Source organism: Necator americanus, chromosome X (genome assembly GCF_031761385.1).
Source record: "Necator americanus strain Aroian chromosome X, whole genome shotgun sequence".
Classification (NCBI taxonomy): domain Eukaryota; kingdom Metazoa; phylum Nematoda; class Chromadorea; order Rhabditida; family Ancylostomatidae; genus Necator; species Necator americanus.
In genome coordinates, this window is record NC_087376.1 from 4,831,706 (window position 1) to 4,850,471 (window position 18,766).

The following is an 18,766-nucleotide window of genomic DNA, read 5'->3' on the forward strand; positions in this document are numbered from 1 at the left end:
GGTTCCATGAATAATCACAATTGCAAGAGGACGACCAGCTTACGACTGCTATTGCTGAGAATATTGTGATGAGATGAGGGTAGAGTTGAAATATCATCCATCTACCGCCAAAAATTTCAACATATAGGTAAAAATAGGTAAATGATGCTGTTAAATTCTAGAGAAACAACAACAAAAGTCCTTTATCAAAAGGAGACTGTTTATCTCAAGAAAACAAACAATTTTATCTATGATATATGTACAGAGTATCATATAAAGTGAAACATTATGCAGTTGCCAGTCGTGACTGTGCAGCGATTTCCACATAATTAAAAATACATATCCGTATTCACCTATTTAATATATTCATCTCGCATGAAATAACACATACAATTTCTCATCAGTCTAGCCTATACATTATTTTTTTTTATTTTGTCTGTTAAATTTATGCATCAAAATTGACACTTTGTGAAAGAAAATTCATTGTTCAATAATGTTTCGTTCTTGTTAAATTATTATAATTATTAATAGCAATGTCTTACTGAAAAATGAATAAAATATGTACTAACTAAGGAAAAGATTAATATTTCAAGATATTTTAGTAAAACTACATATCACTAATATTTACAGTATAATCATCTCAAGGAATTGATAGAAGAAGGAGTATGTAGTTCCAGGAACAAGGATTTGGTTACTACCATCCTGCGCTGCTCCGCCTCTTATAATTCGTCTCATTTTTTTGGAAAATTTGTGAAGTCTTTGTCGACTACGATAGAAAATTGTTAGTCCATGTGAAGTACTTCGCGAAAATTTTAGTAATTTTATTCAGCTATAGAAATAATTAGAATTAATTTTGATTGGAGGGATATTCTGACTTTAATTCTATAAGGTAACGAAGAGATTAGTAACAAAATAGATATAGATGATCGGAGAAAATCCGGATTATGAGCAAGAGATGTCTAAGACGGTGAGTATTTGTATCCACAGTTATCCGAACATTCTTATACAGAAACGATTAAACTGTGGAAAAGTACTTGGCGCACATTCTGACTAAGCATACAGTTGAGTGCTACCCACGCACTAGTTAAATTACTAATCACATTGTGTAAACATCTAAAAAATATGACTATGTTTAATGTTAATTCTAAAAAGCTTAACTTAAAGCTATTCTAGGGAAGTTAAAGTAAAGTTATTTAACTAAGTAACTAATAGTATGTTAACTAGTAGAAATATAATAAAATATTTATATACTAACGAATTTCATATCTATGAAGAACAAGAAGAAATGTTTCAAGAGACAATGAGAACAGAATCCTTGATTACTGGAAAAGCGTAACACCTAAGATTCCGAGGATTGAACTTATTTGTAAAAGAAAATATGTTACTCGGTTTTCACAGCTTTTCCTGGGATTGTTGGAATCTTTTTCAAGCAAATCGACTTCTAAAAAGTATACCACGGATCTGTCCATGCTTTCATGGTCTTCTGAACTTTTAGAGGTTAATAAAATTTGCTAAAAAGCTAACAGAGCAGAGCATAAAGAAGAAAAGATCATTCCGATCAAAAATGAGGAATGAAAGTGAAAAATAACTTCGTCGATCCTCATCCTCTACCATAGAAATATTTTGTTGAAGCATAATTTCCTTTCCCATCAGATAATCATAGAAATGCAAAGATTTCATAAATTGTAATAGTTGTGTTAATCTAAGACAACGGGCCCAGTGTTGCTTTGTGAAAGAATCCTTTTAATCCTGGAAAAAAAGACGTCAAAAATATTAGTTCCTGTTGAATGCACAAAGTCGTTCTTCTTCCTTCCTTCCACTCTCTTCCTCAATGTTCCCTTAACATCAACAGCAGTCAGTACGGATGTTCCACCAAATTTACTAATAGAACGAGTTCGGTATAAGCTGAGCGACCTGTTACGGTTCGTTGTCGTGGTGGTCGTAGTCATTAAGCCGGTCAGAAGCACAGATCACTAATGAATGTATTGTGTACGAGTGTGAGGTAGTATTGGTATGGATTGATTGGAGGTGGCTGGTTGGTTGGGTGGTGGTCGGCTCTGACTTCGTTTACATATAGGCAGGCAGAGTGAAGTCTCGATAAACACAAAATTATACGGCGATCGGGCGCCGCACTATTTGCATACCGGCCAGGCGAATTCGCAAGACAAATTATGCAATCGCGCGACATCTCGTCGCGTCGCTCGATGTCGCCAAATGTCGCCGTGAGAGTAGATCGCAGCGTTACGGTAGCGGTTGAGAAGTTGTGGATGGAAAAAAAAGTGAAGAGGGAAAAGAAGAGGAGGCGGCTCTATGGAAGAGTGTGACCGAACGTGGATTGTGCCAGTAAGTGCGTGTGTGTGTGTGCGGCGGTGGTGGGTGAGATCATATGCGAGTAGATTCCCGTAATGAGAAGATATAAAATAAGTAAATGAGAGGAGTACGTCGTAACGCGTAAGAGTGACGTTTGCGATGGGGGAACGATTTCGAAATTACTACTTAGTACCGAATGACAATTGCTGCCAGTGTGCCAGATTCGTTTCAATGCGAAATATTGATGATAAGGATCGGTATACGCCCTAATTTGTGAAAACATCAACGGTGTGATTGTAGCGAATGTATGTAGTGTGTTACCTGCGATGAGTGAGTGAGTGACGGACGGACGGACGGACGGACGGACGGACGGACGGACGAATCGAAGCGTCGTCGTCTCGTCGTGGTGCAGCTTCACGCCCGTCGGGCTGGCGCTGATGGCAAAAGTTTGGAGAGAGCGAGCTGTGCGACGACGACTAGGTTCTCTCCCCCCCCGCCAATCAAATCAATAGTCAAATGCGGGCTAATGGACGGCAAGTGTAGGCCAGAACTGGTTGCCAATTTGCATGCACATTTCTTCTAAATTAATCAATTTCGGCGCTGCCTCACCTTCGGTCACGCCATATCAAACACATCGTCACAAAACAGATATGCATACGTTGATGTGTACGTGGACGACCGATTGCGCGCGTACCTCAATCGGGCGGTCCTGCTGCTTTCGTCCCAAACGATCACCGCCGAACCACCGAATAGCTTCACTATCGTCGTGAACGCCGCAGCAGCGATTCGACGCGTCGAATCGCGTCGAATCGCGTCGCCGCTTCCGATCCAGAGAAAAAAAAAGCGAGCGAACAACCATGACATTTTTTTGTTACATTAAATATACACACATACACACATACGCATACACATAGACTCTTAATTGATAAAAATTTACGAGAATGTGGAGCGAGTGAGGATTAACACCCCCGCGGACGTGAAGAACATGTACTGCCGCTGAACTGTAACTGAAATCACTCAATTTCAAACCAGTAAAGTGAAGTTATTCGTCGAGTTCGTGATGGGTGCAGTAATCCAAACTTTTTTTTTTCTCTCCTCCTACGGAGCGCAAAGCAATTTACAATAAATATGCAAGCGTGAATTGTGGTGACCTTGTACGGCCGCGTCCTTTTCAGTTCATCTTTTACAATGGCATATGCGTATGTATGTTGTCGGCGTAACATCCAATTAAAGGCAACCCCTATGAAAATGTTTCCATATGACAATTTGAAGTTAAGTAAGTATGTTAGCAAAAGCAGCATTTAAAACCTGTTCGTTCATCATGAGATGTGAGGTAGAAATGAGTTATTTCTTTCTGCCCTAGTACAGTATGATTGCGTTGTCGGAAAGATTTTCGCAAGTTCAATTAAATTATCCACGATTTTAGCGAGGGAAATTTTGATTCGCTATTTTATTTATATGTTATTTATTTTATTTTCATTTTTTTTAAATTTATTTTTGTTTTTTTTTAATTTTTTTTTAAATAAATTTTTCAACATGTCCTCCTCCTCAAAACAACATTAACGATTTTTTTATGATAATTATTAATAAAAATCATTAAGTAGATATTAGAATATTGACTACTTACAAATATTCATTATCCACAAATCAAAAATGCTCTAAGTGTCAACATCAGAATAGAACCACTTGTTCCATTGAGAAAAATTCTAGAAAGAAAGTGATCTTGGTTGGCTAACAGTTTATTCATACAATTTTGTCCCCAAACAGTTATGTTATCCATGCTTCCGATCAGTACTATTTGGGGAGAAAAATCATACCTGGGCCATTTTCGTAAATATATACTAGTATTTATAAATTTGTATTGTTTCATAGTTCTTAAAAATTCTTTCTTTTAGAATTTATTCTCTTTCTTGGAAAGAGAATAGCAGTTAATAATTTTGTTTATCCGAAATATTAAGTTAAAAATAGGGTTTTGACTTTTTTTTTCAGAAAAACGCTATGTAATTTCAAGGAAATGAACTGTATCATATGAAAAATTTTTACAGTTTTATGGGATTCATGCTACTGATGCTTTCTTTAAAAAAAGACCTTTTCCTGAACATCGATCTAAAGTACGACAGTTCGGTTTAATTTGCTGTAATCATTCAGGTGTAATTTACATGAATATCAAACAAAACATTCCGAATGATTCTTCTTCCTGGCAGCAGCAGCAGCAAACATTACTTTTTTCCAAGTGAACAATTATTCCAAAAATTCACAATCAAATATTATTTTATGTGTATTAATAAGAGATCTAAGATGAACGGGATTGATAGTTTAGGGATTATTAAACGATAGTTTAAGGATCTACAATTTTGTGATTATAATAATTTCCAGAATTCGCGAGAATAATAGTTCTTTTCATATCCTAAGGGTCTATTGATGGATACGTAGTTTCTCCTCTAAAAGTCTAGTAATTATATAACTGGTAGTAATTTTTGTTTCTTATTTCAATATATTAACACATTAATGAAGTATGGACCTCAAAACAACTCTCATTTTTTTCGAAGAAAGGAGAGTCCGCATGGCGAGCAAGCGTAAGATCCGGAATCCCTAAACTATTGATTTTTTTCAAAAAAGTAGCCATGTCAAATGAGTTATACTCCTCCTGGCTTGTCGAACAAATTACTCTTTCCTTTGAGGAAGCTTACAGAAAATCTAAACTTTTGAAATCGGAAGAAATTATATTTTTTTTTTGTTTGGTAGAGTACAGATACATAATTATTGCAGGTTTATTGCTTTATTTTTCTTTTTCTTTTCATGCGAAAAATTCCAGAATTTAACATCACAAATTGTACAGGCATTAATAATGAGCCGAATTGCAAATGACGAGATCGAGTGCTGTGAACACAACTGTTGACTAGAACAACAAAAGCAAAGATCAGATCAATGGCTAGAAATCAGCTGATGTGAGGTGAGTAGAATTCCCTCAAACACTCTCAATTTTATACGACACAAAATTCCGTTATATAACTGTACATATGACCATAAGTCGGAGATCATATTAATAACAAATTTAACAAAAAAAAAAGTAAAAAAACGATAATGATGATAAGAAATAATTTCTTCTTCAGAAATAACTGTGAAGCAAATTTCTACTATATTCTAGTCTAGTCGTAATGTAGTGAAGCGAGTACAACCGCAGAATCAGTCATTGCCTCTTCCGCGCTGAAATCATTTGAATAAGTACGGTAGAATAAGGATTGTCTAGAAAAAAAAAATTTTACCTGGTAGTTACTGAACTCGGAAACATTCCATCACTGCTTGCTTCACTTTTTTGGCTAGGACTAACGGGACCTTCGGAGGATCGTGTGCTATCGGTGGTAACCTCACCGCTTTTCCTATTTCCTTGGTACTTTTTCTGACGTGCTCTCGAATTCTTAAATATTCCATGACGTCACTTTAAACAACGTCTTCAACTAATTAATTATGTTCCATTTATTTTCCCTGACTTTGACGTCTTTAATTACTTCTTAAGCAAAACTAAGATGGTATGATTCACGTACCTGGAACCAGACTTGTGTCACACGTTTACTTAGCCCTGTAATGTTCGCTATTCGTTCCAGATCGGCTCCGTCAGGATTGCTGTCCACTTGGAAATGCGCCTGTAAACGATGTTGTTCTGGCTTAAACTCAAGTGAGTGGATAAAGTGGCTGCGGTATGGCTGAAGAGCTCCGTCACTACTTGTGAAAACTTCCAGTAGTTTGTGATTTTCTCAATCTTTTCGAATCCAAAGAATTTCTTCGTTAAAAATTATCTTACGTCAGAATCGTAAGACTAAATTCTTATTTTATGGCTTTTTCAGAGAAAAAAAAAGAATTCATATCAGTTTTATTTTTAAATGAAAGTCGATAATCCATGCTTGGTTCAATGTTATACTTTGATATTTGTTGAAAGTTTTTCCAGCTAGACTATACACGATGAAAATTACACACACACCTTCTTTAAATCATAAAATTCCACCTCCAGTCAGTTTTTTTATTTATACAAAAAACTGTGCCTAATCACCTGTAAAACGCTCAACTGTTCCTCAGCGAATGTGGTTCGTACTCGCTTAATCTTCTGTTTTTGTTGATTTGCTCCTGAAAAAAAAAGTTACTAGTCAATACTATAACCATAGTTTTGTTATAGAATCAAATGAGGGCCGGCCAGCCTCGGTGAGGTGAATCATTTCGATGCAACCTCGAAACCGAGAAAATCAAGTTACCCGAATCGCCGTCGACCAACTCGACAAAATGTTGCTTGCATAGTAGACGATTATCTTGTAATGCAAATTCTTCACCAGTACTTAGTTGTCTAAAAGTAGAAGTAGATAAAATAGTCAAATAGTAATAATATATAGTATTTAAAAATGTGTAAATAAACAGATTTCTATTTACCGTTTGCATTGTGCACATGCGAAACAAGCCAAATGAAATACAAACGATCGTGCACGTCGAACCCAATCGGTGGAATGGATCAGACGAGCACAGGATGCACATTTCGTGCCGAACTGTCTGAAAAACTAAATATATTAGTAGAAAAAATTATTTACTAGCATTTATTATAAATTCCTAAGTAATTGCTTCCTAAATAAATAAATAGATAAATTTCATTTGTCAGTTGTCGGAAAGTAATCGATAGAGCTCAAGGAAAACCCCTCCATTTAAGTCATAGAAACCCAACAACAGATTCTGCATAGAATATAGATTGTTTATTACCTATGTAATAACAAAGTATTATGTCTAGGATTCATCCAGTATTCATCCCAGTATTTTAATAAAAATCTAAGCTGTGATTATTTTTAGTGAATTTTATTTGTGATTCATTTAACAACAAATCCATTTAATAAAGATCTTGTTAAAACCGGTACATGCCTCTGATTGTGTTCTGCATCCTTTATCCAGAATGAGGGTATTCTTGTGAGAATTTTTGGCTATTTTAGTATGGGACCTTTTTTTTTCAAAAGTACAACTGATTAGAAAGACAACTCCTTGTTGTGAATTTTGAACGGCTCCCAAGAAATAGTTTCATCTTTTTCTGCAAATTTTGTACGTGTTTTCTCGGATCTCCGTGATTATAAGAAGTGTAGAGAAATTGGTCGAGAATTTGATAATCAGAAGGGAATTTCCATATGATGCGGAACTGAAGAAAAAAAAACCTTAACACACAGCCTGCAAGAAAAAAAAATTGATAATATGAAATTGAAAAATTGATTATTCCTCATACCTCATTGTAAGATATCATGAGGTATGAGGGAAAACGATTTAGAAATACAATAACTAAAGATCGTCGAATTTCACTCGAAATGTAGAAGATTCGTAATTTTGACTAGAGTACCGTTTTTTTTCAGACGGTTTACGGTAATAAACCGTAAACTGTCTGAAAATGTGAACTGTATAGAATTCCACAGAATTGAGTGAAAAATGTAGTTTGAAATACAAACAGATCAAGGAAGGAAGGAAGGAGTGCGTAAAAAAAAAACTTTACGATGCGAAAACAGGAGAAAATCAAGTAGAACAGTTGAAATGTGGATTAGTACCGCTACTCGAATGATGTTTAAGGAAATAATCGGATCCTGGTCAGTTTCGAAGTCCTGATAACTTCATCAGGATTCTAATAATAAAAAAATACAATCATGTAAAGCTATCTATTTAGTCGAAACCTGTTCATTCTACTTCTTTGTCTATACTCAACTCTTAATTGAGCGGATTTGGTTTTTCCAGAGGGATTTTGCCAGAGTACAATACTCTGCATGAACATTGAAAAACCGACGGTGAGTGACGGTGCGGCACCGTCGCTTGCTCATAACTGCTCATAAATCCACTGTACAGGATCCAAAGACAGCTTGCAATGAAAAACTCCACCAAATCCTTGGCATAAAGGAAATAATAAACCTTAGACTGGGAAATGAACCTAAGCAACAATCAAATAAACAAGAAAGAAAGAAAGAAAAGAAGAAGTTGAAAGAAGAGAGGAATTGGTGGGATGGAGGAAGGAAAGTAGAAGGAACGAAACGAAGGTACTAGCAAAGATGGATCTAGAAAAGAAATCAATGCTGCACAAATTGATCCTCACTCCTCAGATGAACATCGTATTGTTCACAGCAGTTAGAAGTGAACAAGAGGAGTCACCATTTATTGGATTTTTCCAGGATACATCTATTTTAGCAACAATTTATTATAACAAGTGGGCGCCAAGCTGATTGGTAGTAAAAATAGAGAGTCATCGTTCATTAAGAATATTTAAAATTTTGTAAATAAAGTAGGCAAAAATTGTTGTGATAATAGGAAGTTACTCCGTGTCCAGAAATTTTTTCTTACGGAATAGTGAAGATGTGAACGTGGCGAATTGGAGCTCAGACAAATTGGTGGATTACGGTGAAATGAATCGTATGTATAGTATATAAAATTCCAAACAGCGCTCTAATCCAATGTTAACTACAAATTATTATCAAAAAATCAAATCTACATTTCAACTGAATCTTTTACAAGTTGAAACATTAGTTTCTGTTCTAAGAAATGCGAGGACAAAATAGTTCCATCAGAGCTATCCCTTTTATATGAGAATTAAGCCCGGACAAACAAAAGGCAAATAGAAAGTCGGAAAAACGGAGTTTTTCCTCTTGTTTTTTATTTTCCTTTTGTTAACGTCTGTCATCCACACATAATCCTCAGATCCTTGTAGCTGGCAGCTTGTCGTCGTTCCCTTAAGAAGCCGTATTCCCGTTGACTTCAAAGCGATTATTGACTGCATCTGTCGACTGCTCCTTGACTGTTCCCCCGATGTTCTAATCCGTTTTCGGCATCCTTTATCCACAAGTGTTTCCCCGCCCACTACACCAATTATACAATTTGCATCTAGTACATGTTGCGGTTATGGAATTAATAATTTCGAATAGTAATCAGAAAATTACCTCTCAGTCTCCTCTAGCTATAGTTTTCCAGAAACGGTAGTGGATAGATGGGACATTTACATTAAAAAAAATCTTTTGAAGGATCACAGGATTACCAAATCTCAGTAGCAGTAATGAATAGATGTCACACTTACATGGTGTAGGTTTTAATTTCAGAAAACGAAGGGTTCACTTCGAAATTTTCCAAGTCTTCATCCATGCTCATAATAATCTAGATCAAATCTGAATCCAGACAAATCAGTTCTAAAAGTTGGAAAAGAATCCAAATTCTAAGTGCATAACAGAAAACTATCCTGGGATAAACTTTTTTTGAAATGATAATTGATACTAGCTAGAATTCTTGAAAAAAGGTGGATCTTTTTGACAAAGTTCTAGTAAATAAACCTATTCAGTTACTATTACCTAGTTGTATACTTACGTATACAGTAAACGTCCTGAAAGGTCAGAAGTCATTTCAGGACGTTTACTGTATACGTAAGTCAGAAAAAGTCGGAAAACACAATCGCTTTTATTTTAACACTGATATCTTAATGAATTCGTTCCTGCAAGCATCAAAAAATCTGTTAAGATTTGTAAAGAAAATAAAACTTCTTTCCAATATTACGGACGGATTCTTCAATTTTCTGTCTGATCTCTATACGTTCCCAATTGCTCGGTTTTGCGCAAAATGAGTGAAAATAGAGAGCGGGTTTTTTTTTCAAGAACACGTTCAACGCTCAAACAAATGAAAAAGAGGTCCTAGCTTCCGGGCAAAATCAAAAATATGTTCGCTTATTGTCATGATCTATATAGCGGCCACTTAAGGATGTTCAAAAAGTTTTAGAGAGCAAAATGGGTCCAAATCTTTAAGCGTGGACAGCTTTTTTTTCGAGGAATTTAGTTTTTTTTGTGCTAAACCAATCCTTCACAATAATTAGACTATCGTTTTGAGTAACGATCGTTGCTAATCCCAAAAATCTGCACCGGTATCGCGCAAATCAAATAATAAGCGGTTGTACCGCATCTAATCGCTGCTACCGTAATCGCACTAACAAGCATGCATGACGTAATTAGACACATTGACAGATGCGAGGAGGAGAGGTGAAGATAAACGAGGCAAATGAGTGTCACAAATAGCTAACAATGATTTATATCATGTTTTAGAAGGAAGCTAATTCCACAGTGAAAAAAAAACTCTTTACGACTGAGTTATCTTATATTTTTGTATAAACGAGGAAGTTTTAAAAATAGACAAAATCGCCTGATAATTTTGAAACGACCATGAAAAATCGCAATCATTCTTCCTCTTTGAAGAATTTTTCTCATCTTTGATAAAAATAAATGAAAATAAGAACGTTGATTTTGTGACGAATTGGTGGTTTTTTACGGAGACTTCAAGTAACATCATCAGGATTTTAAAATTGAATAATTTCTGATGTTTTAACTATAAGACCAAGAGAAAAAAACACGCACTTGAATGGAAAATTTGCAATCAATTAGTGTTATTTGGGATATATCAAAAATATGATATTTTGAATATAAACACAGCTAATAACAAATAAAAACAGTTTGTTAAGGTTCTCCATAAAAAAACGCAAACTTCATTTTAAGGAAGGAAATGTACGCAGAAAGCTATTCGATAAATGAAATAAAACTGATAATTGAGTTCCTCCAGAACTAATAAGAACTCCAATAAAACTTTAAATCTTCGGAAATTCGACACTTATTCGGCTCTTTTATTGAGGAGACTGTGACGCCCGAACACTGATATGATCTCGAAAAAATTCCTACAGAATCCCCTATCTCTCCTTTTTCACTTTATCTTTTTTTTAATGTAGCTCTTTAGTTGTCAACGCTGTTGACATCATTCTACATACTCATCGAAAGATGAGCGGACCCTAATGGATACGGTAGAGTTCCTGATTAGGTCCTATGGGGGACGATGCGAAGCCTGCTGGCACACGCACAGATGTCAAGAGAGCATCGTGAGTTAGTGGATTGAGTCAATTAGATTACAACAGCATGATGAGCTTCATGTTACGATAAAATTTGAAGAAATACGATTCTAAAGAGATCATACTATACCTTCCATAGCATGTTTTGCATAAAGTGTTCCCATCACGATAGAAACATGTATGTTGTGATTGTAACGACGTTGTACATGACGTACAGCGAAGACAGTTCTCGTGCCATGATCTGAAAAAAAATAGGGTCCTCTAAAATTGAAACCGTACCCTTTGTTCCGTGCAATTCATCTGAGGATATTAGAAATATAGTGTCCTACGTAAGACAGAAAAAAACCGATTGAAACAGATAATTCCAGGAAATCCCACGCATATTCCCGCTTTATATGGATAGTGAAAAGTAAAGGAAATAAAAACGATGCTGTTCAATAAAAAATGGGATCTACCAAGTTTTCCGAGGCCTTTCGAAGGTTGAAGGCTAAAAGCGCCCAGTTGTGTTCTTAGTTTATCTGGACTGTCTGGAGACTCTTAAGCGGAAATCCCAGCACTCATACTTTCATAGTGAACTTTTCCCTCTTTTCTTAACCTCTATGAGGTGATCAGAAACAAGATGAAGTGAGAAGAGGAATGATTCTCCTGCAACTTGCTGTGGTTACACCCTTGTACTTATCACTAACCTCAGAAAATACTGTAGCCAATTGGTTTACTGTACGAAACAGAGCGCTCTCATTCTTTGAAGTACTTTTCTTATGTACCTTTGTTATTTCTGGAGACTTTCTGCTATAACATACCTTCCATTTACTGTTAGAAGTGTACGTTCGTGGATTGCGCGATCACATCCGGAGCAGATTTCAGCTTCGTACTGAAATATATAGGTTTTAGTTAGAATTACGAATTAATGACAATTTCTTTAGAAAACTATTTCAGAAAGTTTCTTAACAAAAAACTGTACATCATCAAAATCGCGACACCCTTACAGCCATTGAGGAGTTTCACACGTATCCGGAAAGATTGTATTTTTATTTGGAACAGTATTGTGAAAAGGTAATTATTACCCTTATCCCCTGTAATTTCTCATCAAAACGAAAGTTTCTTCTTCTTCATATTCTTCAAAGCTCGGGAATAATTTTACTATGATTTCAGTTTAATTCGAAATATCCTTCCACTCCTACCTCTTCATTTTGAGTGAGGGAAAGTGAATAATGGGCACAAATTAAAAACAGTCTCTGATGAGGAATCATATACAAAATACTATTCACCGCCATAACACGGTAAACACTTCTGAAATCCTCAATGAAGCGCTCATCAGCTGAAAGCGAAGCGGCAACGGATACGGTGTCGTGACGATCGCAATTAGACGTACATTCAAACACATTCATGCGAGAGACAACTATGAACATCCCCCGCTACATCCGCTAGTGAAACGTCGTCCTCGATTTTATAAACATTTGTTGTTGCTGTGAAGATTTCGAAGTTTTTTTTTCCCCCCGTAGACATGTTGTCTCCACGGGTATACGGTAAATGCTTCAATGTTCTCAAAATTTGGTCGGATGCAATCAAATGCTATCTCGTTTAACAGCTATCTTTTTACAAAAAATGCAGCAAATTTTTCGACCCTTTCAGAGTCTTAGGAATTCGATTGTGGTGTGTTAGACCCCTCTCACGGCTGGACGGGCTTGGGACGCCATCTGATCTTATTAACGAAGCAGAACAAAGCCAAGAAAGAGAGCGTAGAGAAGAGATTCAATATCTTTCTAGCTTCTTACCTTTACTATTTAATATGAGACGTCGTTCAGTCAAACGTATAGGATTTTTGGGACAATTGATAGGGAACTGGAGATATGCTAGGATTAAAAAAATGTGGCTGATGTACTAGACTGGATATTCAATGAAGATTGTCACGAGAAATCCCTACGCTTTTGGACCATTTAAAAATTTCAGACTTTTACAGCTAGATTACAAATTCTATGATATATCTCAGCTCCTTGCGAAAAATATATGCACATTCAGCGCAAGCAAGTTCAAACGGTACATAGAATCGATTTTTACTTACAAACAACAACCAAAACAACATCTTTAGTACCAATTTTCTTTCCGTTGCATTGTCAGCTAAGTAAGATTTTCGAGATTTTTTTAGATTTTTTTAGATTTAGATTTAGATTTTTGGATTTTTTTGTAATGCGAAAATCTTTCATGGCTACAAGAAAATACTAAAAATTATCAGCTGTTTCAAACGGAACCAATAGGAAAATCTGTTGAATTTTTTTTTGAAGAAAATGAATCGAAATGAAATTAAAATAGTGCATGAAAGTTTTGAAAACAAGCTTGAATCTAACCAGGATTACTTGTGAAATTATCAAAATGTATTGGTTTCTTGTACAAAGTGAGATCCGACTCTACGCTAAATGTTCTAGAAGAGAAAAACAGAAATTTTGAAAATTCATTATGATCCGAAACGGAAGCATTATTCTATCGTAAATTTCAACAAATTTGGAATAAATTTATAATTCTTAATATCGTATCTGTGCTGAGTGTGGATTTAGCACATCAAAACAACGGATCTCTCTCCTATTGAGAAAAGGACTTAAATCAAATTCACATGGCAAGTTCAAAGTCATCTGGACAAAAAATAGTACTTATGCTGCTACGGGGGAAGCTACTTGTCAAGTAAATCCTTTTTCCTCATTCCAGAGATGGTTCAATAGTAGGAAAACGTTTTTGTAAGACAATTTCTTTATTGCGCTGATACGAGTAACCAGGTTCCGGTAATGGTTAGCTTTGAATTAGCCGGAAAAGCACAGTGAGACCACCGTTATCGTATAGTTGGAACACTAGTGCACAACTACAGTCTTTCGTTCGTCTTGGATAATGGAACCTGTGCTGTGGATCTGCGACAATTTGCAATAGAACCTCTTAGCAAGAAAGGCACAAAAATTATTGACTGATTAGGTGGAACACATTCGAAAAAATTCGTGAAGAATGTGATAAAGCATTCTTAGCTGCAAAGATGCGGAAATCAGAATACGATGCTAAAAAGTCGGCGAAAAGTCACGACAACGACCACACATCACGTACACGACGAATCCAGACCGATAGGGCTCGATGATGTGACGAGCCTCACTGGTCCGGGGGCGTCTCACCTTGAGTGGCGCCGCGTAGACGAAATCTTCATCGCTATTCATGCGACTTGCACAATCCTGGCCGACGACGAATTGTCGCACGTCCGCCGTCGACGCGGCGAAATCCGATCGCGGCACGAGCGTTTCCGGCAACGCGACAACGCATTCCGGTCGCATCACGACGAAATCTGCTCGCGAAGCGGGAAAATCTGTCGTGAACGCGGTCGCATCGACGAAACAGCTCTGATGAACCTCCATGAAGATGCTCTAACGAACCGCTAACGAGCCAACAAACGACCTAACGAGCAGATACAAAAGGGGCGGGATGGTGATGGAGCCGCCCCGGCGACGTGATTGGTCAGCCAGGCACATCCCAGCTGCTGCGCTTGGATAGAGACTGGAAACGAAAAATTCCTATGCTCTTCTACATATTCGTCAACGAATTGGTTTAGACGATGTTAACGTGTTCCGCTGGACTTCTCAAATGTCACAACATGATGGAGAAGGAAAAAGGATCGTTTGTGTACATGACAAATCCTAACAGACGAATGAAATTGCGGATAGAAGTGATTTTTTTCAAAAAATATCAAGAAGATCTAGCACCTCATCTAGCGGTCTGCATGTCCGAGTAGGATCAAAAAAGTGACTTTTTGTCCGCTTTGTTTTCCTCGCTCTTCCACAATTGGGCAGGCGATTACCGTAACATTTCAGCGAGAATTTTCTCGTTGAACTTGATTTTTTAAGAGGAGATAGTGATGTTTGCTGATAAAATAAAGACTGCCTATGTATTTAATTCCCTTTTATCGCTAATTTTCATTTAAATATCGACAGATATAACATCGTCTTGACAACACAGCTTCCAAATCATAATTTTACTTGAAAAAAAGGTTGTAATGGAAGGAGAATGAATAAGTATTGTTATAGTTAATACAATTATATTTACGTATAGTGGTTTTCCTAAGTTCAGTGACCTTAGCGCTTAGAATAACAAGCTGTGACCGAATTAATCGCGTTAGTCGAGAAGTGCGGTAAACCTGTCGCGATTGCGCACACACATGGTGCGATTTTTGATGACACTTGGCAAGCTGACACCCGTCTTCAATCCTTAACGAATTCGAACGTCTGTTCTAGGAACGAAAAAAAAAACAAACAGATCTCTTCTCCTTTATTTGAAGCAGTTGTTGTCAAAACTGTACTGTACTTGATGAAATTCGCCTAAAATCAACAATAACGTTTCAAATATGCATGAATTTGAAGGATCTATATTTACTTTAAACTACTTTATGATCTATGCTCTGTAAACTTCGCACTATTCGTTGCTGGTCATTCTTGCCGATAGGGATTTTATAGCTCGACCGCCGCTTTTGTGCTGCAAACGCGCTAAATTGAATCAGTTGATCGATGTAAATCGAGTTACTTTGCGCTCAAAACATCGAAATCTGCGAAATCGTGTTAAACACCCTAGGACAATGCCAAAGGCGAGAACGACATCAGCAAGAAGAGGTCCTTCCATCGATACCATTTGGTCACAGGTTTTTTTTTTTCTTATCGGATTCAGATGTGAACGGATAGAAACATGTATGTAAGAAGAATGTGTCGATCACTTCCTGAGCAACAAAAAGGGAACACCACCTGTAAAATTTTGGTATTAATTAAATGCTGTTGTTGTTGTAGTATTTTCTTAGCAGTTAGAACAATTAAACGTTGCATGCTACAAAAATTGGTTCCATTGGGTCAGATGTCGAGGTGAGTAAAAGGAATACCAGGGAAATGAGTCTCAGGACGCCGTAAAGCTAAAATGGTCTCGTTACTAGCGAAAAACCAAAGAATTTCAACTAAATAAACTTCCTTCTACTCGCTTGGAAGAATTTCTGGAATATTCTTAAGCTAGAGAAGGGCAAGATTTTACCTATAATAAATCCAAAAGAAGAGACATGAAGTGAATTAATCACTGCATTCACCATCTTTATCCTGGAGAAAAATCCATGTGGGACATTTACGTGGGTGTGCATTTCTCGTAAAATAATAGCTGAATGAAGAACAGCGATATCTTAACCAAAATTCCCGAATCAGCCAGTTCCGCGAGAATTCTGGATTGAAAGGGATCGGTCCTGATGATGTATCGTAGTCTCAGGTACCTGTGGTTGGCCGAGAGCCAGCGATGCGAAAAATAGTGAAAGAGAAAAGATAGTGTGTGTCCACAGCGGAACTGTATGTTTCACAGTTTTCTCTCCTATTTATACTTCGATTTTCTCATCTCCTCTCTTTTTGTAGTTATGAGTCACTCCACCTCACTATTCTTTCCAGGACTGCAAGGGTAGGTCACAAGTAACATCTTATTTTTTTTTCGACTTCTCTTTTCTTACTCTTCTACTTGTTCTCCTTCAATCTTATTGAGGAGAGCGAACTTCGTGATTATTTTCGTTGGTAACTCATAAAATTCTTCCTGGAAAAACGAAGCTGTCCAGAAAAAATGGGCGGGAATCATGTTAGTACTGGAAAAGGCCTTAAAACAAAATATGGAAACATAGTGGTGGTGGTGGAAATAGAGTGAGAGCCATATACAGTTCAAATAGGTACCGAATGAAATCCTTCACGTGTAAGTCTAAGAGTGTATTCCTATAAAAGAAGACACCTAAGGCAGCTCATACAGTAAAACCATAAAGTAGAAATCATCAGAGTGTCTCCACGCCTTCCAAACTGACTTCGCTGTTTGAGAAAACGGTCAGGAGTGCCTTGCCAGAAGTTTAAACGTGGATCTTGAAACGGGGAAATACAAGGTGAGATTATTTCCCATCTACGTATCCTCACTATTTCAGAATCATTCGGCGACGCCATGGATACGGCTCTAAATGAGTGACAACATATTCGGAAACCAATCTATTAACGTTTTTCATGGTTATCCAAGAAAGAAATGGATCTGTTGAAGAATTCTTTCAATGACTTGAAGTCACAATGCCACGAGAAAGAGAAAATGGGGGTACTGTATTATTCATTAAAGGCATCACCCCACGAATCTGAGGTGGTAGAGATTTCAGATTTAGTATTCGTATACGGGATCGCAGATTATGGAGTGGGGGTGATTCCGTCATTTTCTTACTAATTGCAGCAGAAAACAACCCGGAAAGTGCGGCGTGTGCACACGGCTGGCGCGCTCCAATCGAACTCGTTGTAGGAAATAGCGCGCCGGAACGCTCGAAGCCGTATCTCCCGGGCCGTTTTTTACGGCAATTAGGAAGAAATGGACGGAATCACCCCCTCTCCTTAATCCACGATCCCGTATACGAATATTCGACCTGAAATCCGTACCATATCAGATTCGTGGGGGGATTCTTTTAAAGGATAAAATTGTCTGGCGTATCAATCCACTTGGGATGCACTAACGCGTTTTTACTACAATTCGTAAGCATTGAGGTTTTTGGAACGAGTGTTTGTCTCTACAATGAGCTGCCGGGGAAGCCGATGATAAAGTCAGTGTTTTTATCCTCCCAGACAAGTCAGGTACCAATATGTCGACTCCGAAGGGATGAAGGGTTTCGTAGACACTAGGGCGGTTTCGAACCATCGATCGTGTGCCCATAGCAAACCTCTAACTGACTGCGCTACACCATCCTTGTATTATTCGTTCTCAAATATTATTTCATATTTCTGTTTGTAATTTTTCCCATTCCGGCTAACTCTTCCACTATGTGAATTGGTGCCTTTGGCGGAATTACTGAATACGTCCAGTCATTTTTTGGACAGTATACAGATCTACAGTGTATGGGTTTCTCAATGTGTCAGCTTTCATTTAGGACTATATCCATGCATCCCAAGGATTCTGAAAGAGTGAATACATTAACATACGTACCTGAAAATAATCTCACCTCGTCTATTCCTCTGGTCATTCACTATTAAATTTCTGGTTGAGTTCTGCCGATGGCCCACACGAACAACCAGATTGGGCTAGTGAAGTCAAGGATATCCTGAATCATGTTTCATCGTATTCCATACAATTTATGCCATAAAACGCCTACAGTATGTACATAAGAGATGAATACATTGACAAACATTGTAGTAAAGCGTTAATGTGTCTGGCAATATATTTTTAAAACACTTTTTCTTTAAAAAAAAAGAAAACTAGCAAGACTGAAGGAAGGCCGAGGATTTGAATCTCTAGCTATCAAATATAAAATTTTAGAGCAAATATTTATATGATTTACGAGGAAAATCTTGACAAGAAAATGAGTTCTTCTAGGAAAAAGGCGGATTTTAAGAGTTTTTTTGTGAACTAATTCAAGGAATGTTGAAGGAACACCAAGAAATTGAAAACAAAAAACAAGTAAACAAAGAAAACTATTAATATGATATTACTCAATTTATATTTGTACAAAAATGATGTTTCTTAAAGTTTCATATATATACGTATTATAAACGACAATCTTAATCTTTTGTATTTGATTTTTACCATAGTTATGTTTTATTTTTTGAGGAAAAAGAT

General features: G+C 36.9%; 1 protein-coding gene across 3 annotated transcripts in view; it reads right to left on the minus strand.

Annotated features, from left to right (window-relative positions):
• Nucleotides 1–14,544, minus strand: part of RB195_021496 (uncharacterized protein) — a gene marked incomplete at both ends in the record, with an annotated part of 30,292 nt that extends 15,748 nt beyond the window's left edge. The window contains 8 exons of one of the 3 annotated variants that reach the window (XM_064208262.1): nucleotides 5,439–5,496; nucleotides 5,556–5,707; nucleotides 5,835–5,933; nucleotides 6,338–6,411; nucleotides 6,537–6,625; nucleotides 6,709–6,825; nucleotides 11,959–12,029; nucleotides 12,427–12,546. In XM_064208262.1, the coding sequence (XP_064064143.1) occupies nucleotides 5,439–5,496; nucleotides 5,556–5,707; nucleotides 5,835–5,933; nucleotides 6,338–6,411; nucleotides 6,537–6,625; nucleotides 6,709–6,825; nucleotides 11,959–12,029; nucleotides 12,427–12,546 (780 nt within the window). Of the gene's footprint in view, nucleotides 1–5,438; nucleotides 5,497–5,555; nucleotides 5,708–5,834; nucleotides 5,934–6,337; nucleotides 6,412–6,536; nucleotides 6,626–6,708; nucleotides 6,826–11,288; nucleotides 11,400–11,958; nucleotides 12,030–12,426; nucleotides 12,547–14,196 lie in introns of those variants that run through there. The other 2 variants (XM_064208260.1, XM_064208263.1) reach the window with 2 other exon arrangements.
• Nucleotides 14,545–18,766: the final 4,222 nt, after the last annotated feature.